This window comes from Podarcis pityusensis (genome assembly GCF_964106645.2).
Source record: "Podarcis pityusensis genome assembly, chromosome: 10".
Lineage (NCBI taxonomy): Eukaryota > Metazoa > Chordata > Lepidosauria > Squamata > Lacertidae > Podarcis > Podarcis pityusensis.
This window is the reverse complement of record NC_138035.1, coordinates 53888980-53908836: the sequence shown is the minus strand read 5'-3', so window position 1 is coordinate 53908836 and position 19857 is coordinate 53888980. Positions and strand designations below refer to the sequence as shown.

At 41.9% G+C, this 19857-nt stretch overlaps 1 protein-coding gene across 2 annotated transcripts; it reads right to left on the bottom strand.

Annotated features, from left to right (window-relative positions):
- Positions 1–3930: 3930 nt before the first annotated feature.
- Positions 3931–18785, bottom strand: LSMEM1 (leucine rich single-pass membrane protein 1). Of its 2 annotated transcripts, none has more exons than XM_081024133.1 (4): positions 18595–18785; positions 12965–13093; positions 8189–8326; positions 3931–7094 (listed from the first exon to the last, which is right to left on the bottom strand). In XM_081024133.1, exons 2-4 carry the CDS (start codon positions 13086–13088, stop codon positions 6916–6918), a joined length of 441 nt encoding a protein of 146 aa, XP_080880259.1. In that variant the 5' UTR covers positions 13089–13093; positions 18595–18785; the 3' UTR covers positions 3931–6915. The 2 variants fall into 2 exon arrangements, with proteins under 2 accessions (XP_080880259.1, XP_080880258.1); XM_081024132.1 differs by having other exon boundaries at positions 8189–8329; positions 18595–18778.
- Positions 18786–19857: the final 1072 nt, after the last annotated feature.

Below are 19857 nucleotides of genomic sequence, written 5' to 3'. Positions count from 1 at the left end.
AGAAACCTTTTAAGGGACGTTTTTGCCTTTGTGTCGCAAGGCAGGCTTAGGAATAATTCACTCTGACATTCTCTCTTGCAATAAGGTAACTGATTTTAATTGATACATACTAAGTTGTTATTCCAACTATCTTTATTCAGACAGCCCTTCGTAATAAAAGTGATTTCCCCCCCCCCCGCCCCATTTCTCTGCTGATGGCAGATTTCCGCCACCTAGTGGATGAACTGTATGCTCTCCACTGGAATTCCGTTCAAACACTTTGTTTTCTGCAGACCTGTTTGTTCAGCATTCATTCTGATTTATGCAGCGGTTGACTGTTTACATATCACTGCAGCCATTGCGCTTTCGCCACTGGGTTTTGAAGCTGTGCATGCACAATATTAGCCACAAGCCACAGCTAGCTAGTGATTTCTGGAGAAATACTGCTGCTAGGTAAGTTTCCCCAATAATCAGCCTCTAAATAAATAACTTAAGTCACATTCACTTCATAGTCAAGTTGAGGTGCATACATTTGAAACAGGTGTTGTGCATTATATGCAGAAGACAGCTTCAGGAATAGGAGGCTCGGTGGGAGGGGGTTGCACGGTTAAGAAAACCAAATCCCACCCCTTCTCTGATGTGTACAAAACATGCAGGTGTGACTTGAAACACATCAAAAGGATGAGATCTGCATTTTAAGGTGCTAATGTGTACATAGCAGTGGTCTGAACTTTAGTTCTCATTTGTTTACCACAGGCATAGGCAAACTCCGACCCTCCAGATGTTTGGGACTACAATTCTCATTACCCCTAGCTAACAGGACCAGTGGTCAGGGATGATGGGAATTGTAGTCCTAAACATCTGGAGGACCAGAGTTTGCCTATGCCTGGTTTACCAGGTGGTATGACAATGAGCATTCATCCTGATTTACTTACAAGGAGTTTACACATCTTCTCAGTTCTCATCTGTTCATCCCATGTTTCAATGGATTTTCCCATCACTTTCCAAACTGCAAAGAGTCCTGTTTGTGTTTCTTTGTTTTTGTTTTTAATTTGTTGCACATAGGTCCCTCCCCCCAAACCTTGACAGTTCAGGCACCCATTCAGTTTTCTGGAGACCAGCTGGTAAATGTCCTCATGTGACTCTGCTCAACAACTGTCTTCATGCAAATTCTCCAGTATGAGAATAGGAAGAGTCAGTTCCATACAGTGGGTGACTGCAATGAAAGCCATTAACTTGAATGGCTTGTAAAGACAACAGTAAAACTAGAAGTATTTGTGTTGAGCTCAGGTTAATATCAGAGCATGAAGGGCACCTTTTCATGCTACTTTGGTACTCAAGTGCAGAATGCAAACATAATGTATACTGGGCATACATATGCATAAATTGCTACTTTCACCCTTCAAAATATATGGCACTGGGAGGCATTTATTTTCTGTTAATTTTTTCATAGATTGATATACTTCGATACAAAGTATTCCCATGGTGGCTAACTACTTAAAATGTTAAAACATAAAACAACACATGAGACAAAACAAAAGTAAAATAAGCAGTAGATTTTGAAATTGCTGCTCATATTACTTGCTTACATGCGTTTTAGTAAGAAAAGCAGCATGCATGCTCTTCATTTTGTACAATGCAATCCCATGCATGTTCACCCAGAAATAAGTCTGAATCCAATAGAATTTACTCCCTAGCAAAAGTGCATACAATTGAAGGCTTGAATATGGCTATATTTTGTATCCTATTTACTACAGCTGGATAAAAACAACCCAACTGTGCAATTAGTTTCAGACACTTAAGGGGCACCTGGTCGTCTTCTTGAAAAGCAACTAGCAACAAACACAACATAACAATTTGGTTTTGAAACAGGGTATACCGTATTTTTCACCCAATAGGACACACTTTTTCCCCTCCAAAAATGAAGGGGAAATCTGTGTGCGTCCTATGGGGCGAATGCAGGCTTTCGCTGAAGCTTGGAGAGCGAGAGGGGTCGGTGCACACCGACCCCTCTCGCTCTCCAGGCTTCAGGAAGCTATCAGCAAGCCTGGGGAGCCCGCGGGAGTTCCCGCAGGGCTCCCTAGGCTGCGGATAGCAGCCTGCTGCACGGAGCGCGGGGCACGCTGAAGCAGAGCGCCCCACGCTTCGGGCAGACACTGCTTCTCCCCAGTGCCAGCCCCACAAGCTCGGGGGACAGCGGGGAGGCGGAGTGCCGCCATCCCGCTGTTCCCCGACCTGGTTTGGATTCCCCAACCTGGTTTTTTGGGGGGGGGAAATAAAGGAAATTTCCCCCCCTTTATTTCACCCCCAAAAAACTAGGTGCGTCCTATGGGCCAGTGCGTCCTATGGGACGAAAAATACAGTAGTCCAAAGCTGCCGCTTATATGGCAAAGCAGCCTGCTGTTCAATTTTTTTTTTTACACAAGCAAAAGAGGAAAAAAATACAGTTCCATTGGGCATTGCCAAGCTTCTTTATATGCCTGAAGTAGCTCCTTGGATTCCACCCAATGTTAACATTTATAAACCATGCATCTCAATTTAATAAATAAGTAAAAAAAATCACATGTGAAAACGTCCTAAATGTTTGTGTCCTTGCTTTTAAATAACTCATGACCACCAGGGGTCCTTCTTCCCTTAACAGTGCACAATACAATATATTCAGCAATATTGCCACACATTACAGGACAGTTTGCCACCAGAAAAAAACAACAACTTTGCATAGGGGTTTTGCTTTTGTTTTGCTTTTAACAGAAACTAGATACAGGACATTCACAACCTTCAAACACCAAGTTGACAGCAAAACGCTTACTGTACGATGTTAGGCATTTTAAAATGGATGGCCTGTCCCGTTTTGTCACTTGAGACAAAACCAGAAGCTTTCCCTTCCCCGCCACCATCTCTTGCCACCCCCTCACTGAAGTCTTGCTTACGGGGGTCACAGGTGTGTGGCTTCCAGGTTCCCGCAAAAGGTCTACAAGGTCTTGCCAGAAGCCACAACAGCTTTTCCTTACTTCTGGCGGTGGCAGAGGTGGGCTGAGCGCTCTTGTGGCGCCACCCCTTGGAATTTTGCCACCTGAGGCGGCTGCCTCAATCTGCCTGATTGGTGGGACGGTATATTCAGCATATTTTTCTGAGTATACTTGGAACAAAGGCCCAAATCAAAACTTCAGTGCTCAGAGTTTCCTGGGGCGAGGGAAAGCAAATGAAGTACAGCATAATTCCCAACAGCACCCCATGATGCAAAATCAGCATTATTTAGGCATTTACGGGCATAATTATGCCACACACTTAAACTGCCAATAAGTAATCCTGTCTTTGTTTCAGCGGCAGGATTAACTTTTGTGGCATAACTTCTTTGCTTGAACTATTAAGATTGCTTTTTACATAACCTATCAGTGGCCCTGTATTTCCTCAGTCCTGCACCTCAACTTGGCAAGGTATTCATTAACTTTTACAAGTTGCTTTTCTGGATCGGATTCTGCTCATGTAAAAGCATGCTGTAGGGAGAAAAGAGAAACTTCCAGCTCTCTGGTGAATGAGTTTGGTGTTCTTTACAACAGTTATACAGTACCTGAATATACCTGAAGGAGCGTTTCCACCCCCATTGTTCTGCCTGGACACTGAGGTCCAGTGCCGAGGGCCTTCTGGCGGTTCCCTTGCTGCGAGAAGCCAAGTTAAAGGGAACCAGGCAGAGGGCCTTCTCGGTGGTGGCACCCGCCCTGTGGAACACGCTCCCACCAGATGTCAAAGAGAGGAACAACTACCAGACTTTTAAAAGACATCTGAAGGCAGCCCTGTTTAGGGAAGCTTTTAATGTTTAACAGACTATTGTATTTTAATCTTTTGTTGGAAGCCGCCCGGAGTGGCTGGGGAAGCTCAGCCAGATGTGGGTGGGGTATAAATAATAAATTCTTCTTCTTCTTCTTCTTCTTCTTCTTCTTCTTCTTCTTCTTCTATTACTATCTGAACTGACAGCCCTGGAAGCATTGACAATCTGTTCAGCAGCAGATATTCTTGCCCACACCCATCAATGCACATAAATATTTTTAGGCTGGGGTCCTGTTCTTTCTTTTATGGCACACTATACTGCAGATTGTATGTGCTGTTCTCTAGATGGCTATTTTTTACAGCTGATAGTCGGCTGCTCTTTGTAGAGTTGATTGTTTTTCAACAGTGGGCACTAAAGAGCAAAGAAAATCTCCTGATAGCTGGGTATTGCTCTCTAGCTTTTGAAAAGACATACCCATCGGAAATGAGGAAAGGGAGCAAAGAGGCTGGGTGAGAGGGAGAAGTTTGCAGTTTCAATTGTCATAAAGAAGCACAAGGAAAGGGGATGAGAGTTTCTAGCTCATATTAGCCAGATCTGGGGATACAGCCTACAGGCAAGTTGCACAACATGTTTTGCTTCCTGGGGACAATCTGATGCCACATCAGTGGCGCTGCTACTTGCTGAAAGAGCACTTATTTGCTGCCAGTATGCTCCGTTCACATGAAGCAAATGTTGAAAAGATACCATAAATCTCCAGAGTATTCTTTCATCCCAAGAAAATTAACTCCTGTAGTTCTGCCCCAGAAACCATTTATCCCCACTTGGACAAGGATAGAGAGCTTGTAACAATATGAAAATTCTTACTGTAGGAAATTGGACAAGATGACTTTCGGATTCATTTTGGTCCTTCAGTGCAGTGGTTATGTGATGTAATTTGCTCTCTTTTCGGCATAATCCCAAACTTCAGCTGATTCAGTGTTTTGTGCTTTAAGCTTATTAATGGTGCCTTGTCACTTTGCAGGTAAGCTATACTGTATTTCTCAGCCTGGATAAAAGTGGAGTGAAGGGTTGCTAAGGAGAGGATACAACTGGGAAACAAAAGAAACCATAATTATTGATAAATGTTGAATGTGCCTTTCCACTCATCTGCAAGATTATACGTTCTTCGGAATTATAAATGGGCTGCATAGATGTGAGTCTCATTCCTTTGGAACAAGCTCATTGCTATTCAGGACTTTAAATCAGTGCATCGTGAAGTGCATTGCGAACAGTGGCAAACCAGTCTAGAAGACAGCAAATAGTCAGGAAATGCAGTTATATAAATCCACTCCTGAACTAAAAATGCTGGAGCTGGTTCTGATAAGCAAATGTACTTGTTTACGATTCATCTCTGTATGTGAATCCTTTGTTATAAAGCTCAAACTGGCTGCAGACTGTAAACTGCTTGGATGTTTTTCCTCCCCTTTTGGCAGGAAGCACTAACTGTAATGATGCCAGAGCTGGACTCTTAGCTAAGCACCTGATTTTTACAACGTTGAGTTGTCACGATTTCAGAAATACAGTATTTGATTCTGTACCTTCTGACAATGACTTTTGCTTTCTTTGGGATTGCATTTTCCTGGTGCTTTAGTTAAATCCTAGTTATACAAGATGTGAGCATGGCAGGTAAACCTCTACTCCATGGAGATATTCCCCATATACATGCCTGGTTGTCACTCATTTTGTGTAGTGTTAGTATACCCGTGGTGCAGCCAGGGGAAGTCCCTGATTGCTGGCATGCAAACATAAAAAGCAAACACACACAAGAAGAACACTTCCGCATTTCTGGAAAATTACCACAGCAAGAACTATGCACAAAAAGAGTTAATAGTGTCAATGAGAGCCAAGCTACATGCTATAATAAACATGTTTTTTATAAAATAAAAGAGTGCTTAAAGCGTCCACTTTCATTTTGAAGAAAAAGCAGGCACAGGACTTCAATCTGGAACGTGTTCTGAACCCAGAATGGGGACTGTTACGTATTCTGTGGTCTGTGTTTGCCTGAGCTTGAGTCTGGACTAAGGATTCTCAGCTCCTGTGTTCTGATTTGATACATGATGTCCAATCACAGAACATTTCAGGATTTGGGCCTCTGCCATTGGCCCTTGAACTCTGAGTCAGGATTTGCAGCTTGGGAGTTTAGACACCCAATCAAGGTGGGAGTGGGAGTGGCCCAGGTTTTCAGAAATGTATATAAGCAGTTGCTTTGCCTCTGTTTCCTGGTTATGTGGTTCAATAAAGGTTCTTGCTGTTATCACTGGGTCTTGCCTCGTGGGAACTCACCTACACTTCGTTGGGATATGCAATTGGTTAATGCCAATTTTTTTTACTCCCAAATGCTGTTTACTGCAAGTAGAACATTTAGCGGGCAATAACAGCTGGGAGGGACTTTCAAAAGGATCTACCCGGTGCTATGTCTGGGATCAAGCAGCCTCCATTGAACAGATTAATCACTGTAGACAGAACTTTCATATCACCAGATGTCATCTCAAACAATGCTTTTCAACAGAGACAATTCACACATTTGGCTGAGAGTCTTAAAGTGTTGAGAAAGTATGTGATGTATACACATGTGTGAAACCAGCCAAACATTTGCACTGATGCAAATCAAGGCTTGCCTTAATTGTATAATAATAAAAAAACCTAAAAGTGTGCTTTGCAAAGGAGTAAATCCCATCTACCTTCACTTGCAAATTTTATAACACAAGACAAAGCAGACACTTTATGATGTGCCACTATAAACATATGCAACTTTAGAGAAAGCAGATGCTAATTTTTATGTTTATACTGAACAAGAAACGGGAACCACAATACAGGATGTTGCGCCATCTGCAAGTGTCTGTAGGTGTGGGATCTAGATGCATCACCTCAAAATCAGACGTATTTTAACTAAGTTCATCCATATAATTAACCAAAGGAATGAGCAAGAACCTATGCACCACAGTTGTAGAAACAAATGCTTAGCAGGCTTTTTAAAGTTCACTATTAAGAGTTATGGAGCCTGCAGAATGATTGATAAAAAGCTTTGTTGCACAGATGTCAGGAATTAGGTAAGTATACTGAGAGTGGATTTTATTGCAAAAATGGCACACTCTCCTGATCCTTCCAGCTGCTCAGTATTCCCTTAGTCAATAGCCTGGACCTGGTTCCCTTGCTTGCTTTGTGCTGAAGTTTCCTACACTCCCCATCCATTCTGTCTGATTAAGGTATTGCAAAATCATGTCGTTTAATTCCTTAAGGTCTTCAATGCTCTTCTTTTCTAGCACTATTTTTCTTGACACTTCATCCATCTTGTCTCCAGTGTGAACTATGGAAGAAAAGGCAATGTTTAAACCAGCACTCAGATTGTCAGATTGAATATGGTTCATAATACAGGAAATTGCATAATCAGGAAATTGCACCCTTCTCCTCAGCAGGCTGAAGCAACATGCTTCCAGGCACAATGAGTCGAGGCATAGGTGAAGGCTGAAATTAATGTATGAATGGTGAAGCAAGGTTTTAAGAACATTTATGTTTACAAGACTGCTGCATTTATTACTTTGCAATGTCCCAAGCAAAGTTAACTGTGCTAAAGAGTGGGGCACAGCAGCAAATATACATTTTTATCAGAAAATCATGACTAATAGTTTTTTGGCATCCACACGAACCCTGATCCACTGAGCCAAAGACTGTGTTCCTCTGCATTTATTTGGTGTTCATCTCTGCCTTCCTGGAGTAACATTTCAGCAGCAGTTCTCCATTTTAAATGACTTTAACGCCCCCCCCTACAATATTATACATTTTATTATATCATGTGATTTATAATTTCAAAACATTGCCTTTGTATTACCATTTGTGACAATCATAATTCCCAAATTCCTCTGAGTTCCTCCCTTTTCATGTACAGAATTTAGCCCACCTCAAACAAACTTCCAGCCAAAATCACACCAACTGTACAATTTACACGCCCACATACTCCCATTCTCATTCTTTCCCATGCCTATCCTAGGAAAGTACAAAGGAGAGAGAGAAGGGGGTTGGAGAGGAACAGGAGAATCACATAGCATTTCTAAAACACCATATGAAGGGAGATCAAATTGCATTACCCAAGTCTCTTTTAATATAAACCACCTGTTCCCTCCCTGCCAGTTGCAAAACAAGGCAATGTTGACTGGATGGTGGGTTTTAGATTTCCATTCACATAAGATCAGCTTCTTAGCTATTCACACAGCTTTATACTAAAATACTTTTTTATTGCCACTGTGAGCATTGTTCGTTCATTCATTCATCTATTCATTTATCCATTGTGCTGCATATCAAAGATGAGAGCATGCTACAAAACACATAGAATCTAGGCCATTAAATTCCATCCTATCCTCCCCTTGCAATCGATATCGTAAGAACTAAGGCAAACTTACTTACCTATTAAGATTATTACAAAAGAAACTAGTGCCAAGCTGACAATTAAAGTAATGATCAATGTGACAAAGAACCAGCTTTGGCATCTCATGCTGTTTTGAATTGTCAAACACCTCCGACTGTGTAAGTTCTCTTCCCAGACTGCTGTAAAACAAAGACAAAACTCTAAGAGGAAAACATGCAATGGCCTTTGAGAATAAACATAGCAAGTTGGTTCTGGTTTTAAGAATACAATACTGAGAAATGCTAATAATTTCTGAACTGGAGCCATGTATTCCCCCTGCTAAGTAATGCACCACCATCATGTCATTCAAGAAACTCTTAATTGCAGCGTCATAAGCAATTATTCACTTAAAAAGTGACTTAAAATGCATCACATGCTTACTCAATAGACTGTTACTTCAGATGTGTCCTTGTGTATGATTGGCCCATGTGGGGAGCCAACCAATCCAAATAACTTTATTGTACTAGCCATTGGCCATGAAAAATCTGAATCAAAAATAAATACAAGCAAAAGGGGTGCCGTGCCACAAATAATAGTCTCTATTTAGGTCTCTGTGTCTCCCTTACAGTTCACTGCTAAATTGTCCAGAGCATGCTTCCTCAAACTTGGCCCTCCAGTTGTTTTAGGCCTACAACTCCCATGATCCCTAGCTAGCAGGACCAGTGGTTAGGGGTGATAGGAATTGTAGTCTCAAAACATCTGGAGGGCCGAGTTTGAGGAAGCCTGGTCCAGAGTTGTCTTTCTGATCTTTTTGGCCACCAAAAAGGGTGAATTTATGAGTCGCTGAAGCGTTTACATTGCTGAGAAGCCATAGGACCTTCTCTGCTGGGGAGAGACATCTTTCCTGTACGGTCAGGTGAGAAATCACCTCCTGGGTCCAGTGTATAGTGGGCCATATAGTAAAAAGTGCAAGATGTCTTCCACCTGCGGTTGCCCATGTGAAGAGCAATTCTGGTCCTGGATTGATTCCAGGTTGGTCACTGGACAGGAAAGGCTATAAGAGGCTGCTTGTTTGGGGTCCTTGGCTGAACGATAACATATTTCTGACTTTGCTGTGCTTTCTTCTGCCTTCCTTTGACTCTGACTTCTTGGCTCACTCTTGACTGGACGTGAGGCACAGAGAAAATTGTGACGACATAATAAGTAGCTGACTTTTAACAACCTCCTAGGACAGGTGTGGGGAACCTTTGACCTTCCAGTTGTTATTGAACTACAATTCCCATCAGCCCCAGCAAACATGGCTAGGCATGGAAGGAAATCTGGTGAGTCAAAGTTTCCCCACAACTGCCCTGGTTTTTCTCTGCCAGGCATGAACAGAACCATTTTTAAAGTATCTGTCACAGAAAGCCCTCAGAGAATCAACAGAGTGGACTAGCAAAAATCCCTACTTGACGAGTTGGCTGTACTGGACAAATTTTGAGAGCAAGCCTAATTTTTCTAACACAAATCTTCCTGCCTGAGGAGAAACCAAAGTTTGCAGACTTTTAATAGTTGTCCCCCTCTTTCCCCCATTTCCTCCATTTCATAACAAACCTATTATGTGTTAAGTTTATTGAGTTCCATCACGAAAGAGGCAGCTTCCCAGTCACAGGAATGAACTGTGGAATACCCTTAGGGTGGGCTTTCAAACACAGTAAGCTATCTTTAACAAATGTCTCTTGTCCGCTCTGCTTAATGGGCAGTCCTTAGAAAGTGAGCTGGCCAAGAGAATTTAGATTAAAGTATTGAAAACCATCCGTGAGCAAGAAACCCTGCCAAGCTGCTAACAGTGTGGCGCTGCTGTGTTCTTGGCGAAAATAGAAATACAGCCTTGCTTCTCTACCCAGGCTAAACTGAAGGCACCTATTTCAGAAGCTCATTTAAAATGGTTCCAGGCTTGCTGCGTTATATATCACCCATGTTGAGCCCCAATATAAATAAATGAGCACTTGATAATGCATTTCAGCACATAAATATGGCAGGGAGCCAATGTGGTATAGTGGTTAGCATGCTGGACTAAGACCTGGGAGATCAGGGTTCAAATCCCTGCTCAGCCATGAAGCTCACTGGGTGACCTGGGGCCAGTCACCGTCCTTTAGCCTCATAGGGTTGCTGTGAGGATAAAAATGAAGAGGAAGAAAGCAGTGTATGCCACCTTGGACTCCTCGGAGGAAAAGTGGGATATAAATGTAATAAACAAAACAAATAATGTAGAAATTTCAGTTTTCATATTTACCTTACCATACACAAAGGCATTGCATTAATTGGGGCATTTAAAAAATCTCATAAAACCATTACTTGAAAACATAATTAAAAAATTCCTAAGGATGTTTGAAATTTAGAAAGCCGATCACAGATTCCTGCATAAAAACAGCTGACAGCCATAAAGAGGGCATCTGTCTGAATGTTAGAGGGCAAGAGCACACATCTCCAAGGCTGCATTCCCAAACCGCATGCTGGAGAGCAGCCCACTGAAGTCAAACAAAGCGAAAACAAATGGCTCTGAGAAGCAGTCCTTTAAAAACTCAAAGCCTGCATTGATTTGCAAACTCTAGTGCTAAGATGAATTCACCATACTGGAAGCCTTAGCAGCGCTGAGCGGCACCACATAATACGGGTTATCAGGACGGACACACACCCTCTCTCATGTTTTATAATATTGTTATGAGTTTCTGGGTGTGATACCTGTATAATCCTAGCAAGTGTTAAAAGCTAATCCAGCCAGGCTAGCTTCCTGGTGAGATAACAGCCGGGAACAAAAGAAAGGCAATGGGCCATTAAGATAACAAAGGAAAGGGGGCTCCATGCCAGATGAAAAATGGCTGGGACCCCTCCTCCAGCTCTTAGAGAGTTAGAAGGACAAAGCCTGTGTTTGGAGGGCAGAGTTGGTTGTGATGTGACCTAGAGGAAAAAGCTGCAGCCTGGCAAAAAGCACCATGCTGAAGGACCCAAGACACTTAGACATAGTCCTGACACACCTGTCCATTTGATAAGAAACAAACCATTCTACAGCACACATTTTACTGAGAACTTTCAGACAAATTGTATATAGGCACGCTTTCTAAGTTAAAGACAAGCCACAGGATTCTGTATCTGTTCCAGCATCAAAATGTGGAATGCTGCCAAGAGACAATAACTTCCAAAGAACTTTCAGAACACTGCAAGGGAGTTGAGCGCAGAGAGCTAAAAATAATATTTGTTGCCATGTGTACAGTAGAGACAAATACACATGAGAATAAAATTAGGGTGGAGCAACTGAAAAACGATCAGATGTGGCTATATGGAGTGGGGAAACTTATCTGTCTTGTCAAGAGAATATCATGGTCAACTGAGCCCCTGCTGAAGAAACGATGATCCCAGAAACGGTTGCATCTCCTCCTCTTCAAACCAAGGAGAGGGAAGCAGTGGCCCTTCAGATGCGGTTAGACTTCAACTCTCATCAGTTCCAGCCAGCGAGGCCAATGGTAAGAGATGATGGGAGCTGGAGTCTAACAATATCTGGAGGGCCACACAAAACCCTAAAATGTATTTTATATAATTAACTTTTTATTTCTATTCTTTGTATATTGTATTGTTGTTTTATTGCTATGGCCGATGGCTGATGCAAATAAAGATTCGTTCATTCATTCATTCTGGAGGGCCACAGGCTCCCCATCCCCGAAACAGTGAAGTTTAGAGTCCAATGATTCAGATCGAAATAGAAGCACCAGACAAAATGAAAATCTCATATCCTTCTGACAAGCTGGTTAAGGGCACATTCTGAAGACAAAGGACATAGCCAACTCGATGAAGCTAAGCAGATCTAGGTCTGGTCAGTGCCTGGATGGAGGACAATCTGGGAACGCCATGATGGAAGAATCGTGAAATATAAGATCTATCAAATAAATAAATATGGTGTTTTAAGGCAGTCCTAAATGTATTGATTTGGGAGCAAGCACAGTGGGACTGACTTCTCTGGGAACATGCGTGGGATTGTGCTGCGCATGCAGCTAATTAATTCAGCTGGGAAATATACGGCAGCTAAAAAGTTCTAGAGAAAGAAAGAGGTACACATTGAAAGCAGCTAATGGACGAAGCACATTGTTCATAGCCTGAAAAGCAGTGAACAAGCAGACAATTAACAATTTTTTAACAGCCTCAGCATATTGTTCTATTTATAAAACAAAACAAAACCCTGTTTTATTTTCAGAGTAACTCAAAGCAGCTTAGTAGAATGCAATCACTACCAGTTCAGTGTTTATTCATAAATCAGTGATATTATCATATAACAGAAAAATCAAAGGAAACAGAAGACAGAGTCTCTGTACCGTTCTTTAACTGTTGTGCAGAACGGATTTTTTTGGCCGCTGCAGTTTTTATTACCCCTGGAGCACTTTGGCACGACAAATGGCAGCTGCCAAAATTCACTCTTTGGAAGAAAATATATATCACCACTAAGCCCCATCTTCAAATAAAATCATAGTTTTGCACAGTTGTGTAAATGAACCTATAGTCATATATTTTGAACTATTATCTTTAAAATGTACACAGAAGACAGATAGATTTAAGCTATGTCTCTCACACAAACCACGCTGTCCACCTATTGTGAATGCCAACTTGTTAATTTAACCTTGCAAGGTGCTGACTCAAGTTGAAGTCTACACTGACTACCCATGGTTTAGATGCACAGTTAACACCTGGTCCTTTTTACTAAACCACCCTGAGAACACATTTATCTAAACAAATAAGTCACAAAATGAGTAGCGTTAATCTGATATCCCGGAAGGTGGTTGACAAATGGTCTGCAGCATACATACCGGCGTGCCGATATCGATCTGCACAAAGATTTTGTTCATTTAAGTTGTTCAAAGAATCAACTGCATAAAGCTTCTTTTCTTTATGAAAGTTTTGCAAGTCACTTTCTACGGAAGAACTCTCCATCACACCTATGAAGAAGAAGAAGAAGAAGAAGAAAAAGAAGAAGAGGAGGAGGAGGAGGAGGAGGAGGAGGAGGAGGAGAGTTTGGACTTGATATCCTGCCTTTCACTCCCCTTAAGGAGTCTCAAAGCGGCTAACAATCAATTTTCCCTTCCTCCCCCACAACAAACACTCTGTGAGGTGAGTGAGGCTGAGAGACTTCAGAGAAGTGTGACTGGCCCAAGGTCACCCAGCAGCTGCATGTGGAGGAGCGGGGAAGCGAACCCGGTTCACCAGATTACAAGTCCACTGCTCTTAACCGCTACACTTTTTTAAATGAAACTTGGCAACATGTCTCTAATATTTGCTCTTCTAGGCAACAAACACCTATGATGGCAACCTCCAAAAAGGAAGCTGTTGTTGATGCTGATGCTGATGATGTTTAAATCTAACTTAGGGGCATTGATTTTATCACCGAGGTTTTCCGTATGACCTTGATGGCTGCTGGTATGGAGTTCAGTACCTCCTATGTCACCTGCTCAGTAAATATGCCCTCAAAAATCCAGAATGCACAAGGCACTGTTTGCTTTTCCTGCTCAGCTCCTGTTTGCAGTGACTCAGCTTCTCCTACTTGGAACACACATGCTTACACTTTTGCTAGGACCTCTGAACAAAGGAGAGGTGCCAAGAACTTCTCTCTGTGAGCGATCATGGTGATGGTGGCTGACACAGGTGCCTTTCCCCCCATTCATGGGGCAGCTAATGGGGGGACATGAGAAGTCTTGATCCTGTTTGCCGCAGGGCCTCATTTGAAGAACGTGGAATTAAGGAGAAGACATGTAAACTAGCAGCAGAAATGGAGGAAAACACTGAAGGGTGCAGAGTAGTTCTGTAGCCAGGGTACACCATCCCCCTAGAGTTGTGTTTTGCCACAGCCCCCCCATCCCCAGATTTGTTGTAGTAAAATTATCTTTTTAATTTGTTACAGGAGCAATTTAAGAATAGGATACTCTGAAAAATTCGGTGAATAAGGCAGAGAAAGTGCACAAAATAAGCATCATCTGGAAGAGACAACCCCAAGTCTGCTCAAGCAAGACTTTCCCTAAGAATGGATTTTTCATTATCACAACCACCCTATAATTACTTAATTGATCCTGACCAAAAAACAACAACCCCAGCCTATATAGTACCATAACCTTTGACAAGTTAAATATTAGAACTTTGTATTATGGGCTAGCATTAAGACTCCACCCCTTGAATTTGTTCTGCTTTCCAGATTCAGTTTCATTCTTAACGCAGCCGGTAATGAAGAGGCATGTATGTATGCCTGCAGGAGTAGTAAGAGTTTGTTTATTCTGCAGTTATTAAGATGAGTAGCGCAGAACTGGGTGCTTATTGCTAAAGTGTGAGATAAAGAGATAACTGAAAGCAATCTGATAAAAATATCTACCCTAACTTACCCTTTACTCGTTTAAAGCACTCTCTATACAGTGGTACCTCAGGTTACATATGCTTCAGGTTACAGACTCCGCTAACCCAGAAATAGTGCTTCAGGTTAAGAACTTTGCTTCAGGATGAGAACAGAAATCGTGCTCTGGCGGTGCGGCGGCAGCAGGAGGCCCCATTAGCTAAAGTGGTGCTTCAGGTTAAGAACAGTTTCAGGTTAAGTACGGACCTCCGGAACGAATTAAGTACTTAACCCGAGGTACCACTGTACTCACAATCAGAGTGGCTATTTTTTCTTCTTTTTCTTGTGTACCTGATGGCAAAGAATGAAACAGCCCTAGAGGAATAAAAACATGGCTGTGTACACTCTACAGTTAACTGACTGGTTGTTCAAGCCTAATTTCTGATTTTCCCCAATGTGTGAAGCTCAGTATGAGGCTTTTTCAGGGTTTCTGGGCAGAAAAATGAATGCAGCAACCAGTTTTTAAAAATTCCATTTGCATTCCACAATTAGTTTCCAGTTGTTTTAGTTAGTACTTTGTATAACATCCAGTTAACAAGAAGGAAAATCTGAAGGTCAGGAACAAGATTAGACTGAATTTTTGAAAAAACAAACTCCACACAAGTCTTTAACTTTGCAAAGAGCATAACTATTTTGTTTGTTTTATACCTTTCAGTATCACCTTGTTCACTGTATCATTAACATCCTTTTTTCTTATAAAGCAAAAAAATATGCCAGTCATTTAATGCCTGGTGCTCAAACTAAATTTTCTGTTAACCTACATAATGGGCTATGTAAATATGAATTTTACTCTGCATGGAAGAGAAGGAGTAAGGGGAAAGATCACTACCTTTCCCTCCCCCTGGCCTTCCCACATCCTCTCCCACAAGTGAGTAGAGCGGGAAGTTGGCTGGGGCCATGTGCTTCCCCACCCCACAAAAAATGCTGCACTCAGAAATGTGGTCATCCTACCCAATAAGGAAATCTGGCTACAGGGCTGCTGCAAAGGAAGTTCTCAAACATTGTGAGAAGTTTCTTGTTTCCAACTTGTTCTGATGCAGTGCACAAATGTCTGCTCTGCTTCACCTTTTACCCTTTTGGCAGTTCACCAAGGACAAGCTGAATGACATTAAAAATATCTAGCCAACTTTCTTCCCTGTGCCTTGGTTTCTGTGCCACAAGTCTCCTGAGTCATCTTTTCTTCAGTATTGACTGTAAGGGGCCCTTATGCTTTTATCTCAAACTGAAAAATTAGACTGATTCTTAGCAACGCGGAAGTATTACAGTGGTACCTCGGGTTACAGACACTTCAGGTTACAGACGCTTCAGGTTAAAGACTTCACTAACCCGGAAGTAGTACCTCAGGTTAAGAACTTTGCTTCAGGATGAGAACAGAAATCACGCAGCAGCGGCACGGCAGCAGCGGGAGGCCTCATTAGCTAAAGTGGTACCTCAGGTTAAGAACACTTTCAGGTTAAGAACAGACCTCCAGAACGAATTAAGTTCTTAACCCAAGGTACCACTGTATTCACTGTATATCACTGTACCTCAGTCTACCTAAGTGAGGTGTTGGAGAAGGAGTGAGCAGCCCCATGACTTATTTTCCTGCAGGATTGGCAACGGCATTTCCTGGGTCTCTATTTGCCCGTCTTCCGTATGCCAAATAAAGAAGCCTTTCTCAGTGGAAACGGAGGAAGAAATAGGTTCCATTGGCAGGGCTAAGGCTTAAATTAAATTAAATTTCAAAAATTCCAAAATCCATTAATTAAGACCAACCAAAATGTCATACACCAAGCTACTGAGTCCACCAGAACTCTTCATCAGGCGAGATGTCATACTTACACTGTTGGAGGCAGCAAGCCTCTGAATGCCAGTTGCTGTGAAAAAGGCCTGCCCAAGACATATGGACCTTTGAGGCAAACCACAAAATGGCAGCCTCCTCCTTGCTAGGGAAGAAGAGGAGCGTGAACCTCTACAGTGTGGTGTAGTGGTTAAGAGCGGTAGACTCGTAATCTGGGGAACCGGGTTCGCGTCTCCGCTCCTCCACATGCAGCTGCTGGGTGACCTTGGGCCAGTCACACTTCTCTGAAGTCTCTCAGCCTCACTCACCTCACAGAGTGTTTGTTGTGGGGGAGGAAGGGAAAGGAGAATGTTAGCCACTTTGAGACTCCTTCAGGTAGTGATAAAGCGGGATATCAAATCCAAACTCTTCTTCTTTTTCTCTACATTGAGAACAAGGGGGATGGGATAAAGATCCACATTGGGATCTGCTGCCCCTGTGGATTCTGCCGCCCAAGGCCTTGTCTCATGGGTGGGCCAGCCCTGGCTGTGAATTACAACTGGGGGAAATGCTTTTGAATTCAACTCCAGCTTGCTGCCTTCCTATAGGCATCTAGTTGACCACTGTCAGAAGAAAATACTGGACTAGATGGGCCATTGGACTGCTCCTGCAGGTTTGTCTTATGAATTTCAAGCAAAGTGGGGGAAAGCCGGCTTGGTATTACAGCCATAATAGGTTGGTTAATTCCCCCTTCCCCCCTTGTATAATAGTTTTAGAATGGACGTGGCTATGGAGATGTGGCCGTAGGGGCTGTCATGAAGAAAGTTTGCACATCAGAAAGTTCCACTGTACCACTGGTGTACATTTGAACTGCCATACATAAGCTCTATGGTGGGTAGTCTGTAGGATGACATAATTTTTTCATGCAGCATGTTGGCGCTTCCCACAGGAAGCAGTGATGACCTCAAACGTAGATGGCTTTAAATAGAGGATTAGGCATATTTGTGTCAGACAAAGCTATCAAGGGCTACTCGCCATGACCTCCCCTGTCAGAGACCTCATGCATCTGAGTATCAGTTTCTGGGAAACTAGGCAGGTGAGCAGAATACTGTTGCACTCATGTCCAGGTATCCGGTTGGCCACTGTGAGAACAGGATGCTGGGATAGATGCTGAGCCATTGGCCTCATTTAGCAGGCTCATCTTATGTTATCTCTTACTCATACTTCATCTCTTATGCACAGCACTGCAGTGTTGAAATGAGCTGGTTGGCTGTGTACTAACAGCCAATCCTGAGGCACAAATATGAAAAATGAAATCCCTGACGGCTGCATCAGCTTTCATCACATGTACCTGCACCATTCTGCATGCTTATTTGCTGTCAATCTCTCTCAGAACCGAGCGTCAGGGTACTATATATTCAAATACAAGGAAGCTAAGCAAAAGGTTCCCATTAGAAGAAAAGAAATGGAGGAAAAAATACTGATAAGTGATTAAAAAAAAAAAAAGATTTGCAGAACCTTTCTTTCTGAACTAGTGAGGATTGCAAGGAAAGCTCTGGTTGCAACGAACATGCCCATTCTGATCGAAAATATTTTATATATGCAACACTGTGTTCAGGACGGAGGGATTATTGCTCCCATGGGAAACTGTGACACAGGGAAGGGAGCCATATCAAACACAGCCATATAATGATTCGTTATTTCTATTTTTGGTTTCCCTCAACAAAGGACCAGACACAGTGCTTTAACCCAAGTTGCACAGAATTCTAAAGGTTCACCTCCAGTATTCATAGCGTTTTTTGAAATCTCTGAGGGAGATGTTTTCTCAACATTTCCTGTTAAGGGAATCAACAAGCAAGAACTATGGAAGAGTCTTCTAATTAACTCTGCTCTAGTCAATGTAATTTGCTTTGACTGACTGGTTTTAAGTATAGTTTGAAAAAGCCAGATGTCCTGCTATGCACTTAAGTCTAATGAAAAATTAAAACCAAGAAGTTGCATGTGATTTGTGTTTTCTTTCCCTTGAGTGTGGCTGGAAGCAGAAGCTAACAGCATGAGCACTCAAAACTCAGCCGCTCTTAACATGGTAACTATAACCTTTCGTGCATTTGAGTGAGTTGGTGTCAGTATTGATTTGGTCTTTGACTCATCACTTGTTTTTCCCCCCATTTAATTTATTCAGGATGAAGAGAGAAGTTAGCAGAAAAGGTAACTGCAGTTAACCAAAGATCTGAAAATAAATCCAGCTAACCAAAGAATAAAAATTAGCAAATTCAAAACCATAAAAACTGAAGGTTACTTACATCTTTAACCATGTCTGGAATTCAGAATAATTCTCCAGAGTCTAATTCTAAATCATTTCAGAAGAATTCTGGTATTTTGTTCAAGTAGAAAACATACTGTATGCTATTCCTCTTGTCCTTTGGAACGCCATTGGAGTGTCTCAACTAAACCCACAAGCTTAGCTCTGAAACACAGTGTGCTTTCCATCTATATTTAGTATTCATTTGAGCCAAGTTGTCAGGTTTCAAATACTTCATTAGAAGACAGTATAATTTTTAAACACACTTATAGAGAGAAAAATATATAGACAGGGTAAAGTTTATAACATTCGTGAATAGATATGAACCCACCGCGTCAATAAAATATGCTGATGATGTGCAATGTTGTTCTCCGGTATATAAAAGTTGCAAACATGTATGTATTCACTATCCATTGGAGAGAACTGAATGCCTCAAGAGTTGAAGCTGATACAGCTGGTTTTCTCATCTAGTGGCACCATACCCTCCTGGGTAGATTGAGGGAGGAGCCTCGTTGTTATGGTAGACAAAACCCATTCAACTTAGCCTAGGCTTTTAACTGAATTATGGTCCTGCACCTCTCCACTGGTTTCCTTGTCTGCTGTCGCATTGATCTTAAGTCTTCTTTATTTATTTAGTATTCTGAAATATTTATAGGATGCTTTTCTGAACAAAAAACCCCAGCTTACATAGAGGGGTTGCTAACCTTTTTGGGCCAGTGGGCAAATTTGCAGACTGCAGAAACTGTGCCTGGTGCCAAACACACACAACTACAAGTGCATGTCACAACCTATACTGTTGACTACAATAGAATGCTTCCTTTAAGTCTAATTTCAGTGGAGGGAGGGGACTGTGCAGATGCCCCCTGGCTTACAACAATTAAAAATATTAAGTATTTTTAAAAATAAAAAAAATCAGTATTGTTAAAACATAAAACAAACTCACCAAAACAGACACAGAACTTGAGTAATAATGCTATTCCCGCTTTCATCCAGTTAGCAGGACAAAAATTACTCAGTCTACTAGTTTGCTCTTTCTTTTTTTTTTACTATTTAAAAAATAGATTTAGCATTACAAAGTTCTGGTTGTTTAATTGACACGTTGGGCACTTTTAATAGGAAAGTGACTCAACTATTTAAAATAAATGGAGTACTGGCCAGTTGCCAGTAGTCAATTTTCTCAGTGCATATGCAAATTTGTTTGTTGTCCTTTCATTTTCATATTTACATAGAAATAATTAATATTGCCACGTAAATAAAATCGTAT

Excerpts from the sequence above, each read along its gene's own strand:
- LSMEM1 (XM_081024132.1), bottom strand. The coding sequence starts at position 13,088 with ATGGAGAGTTCTTCCGTAGAAAGTGACTTGCAAAACTTTCATAAAGAA. Across the intron at positions 8,330-12,964 it reads AGATCGATATCGGCACGCCG|CAGTCTGGGAAGAGAACTTA; the intron begins GTATGTATGCTG and ends TTTGTTTTACAG. Across the intron at positions 7,095-8,188 it reads TTTTGTAATAATCTTAATAG|TTCACACTGGAGACAAGATG; the intron begins GTAAGTAAGTTT and ends TTTCTTCCATAG.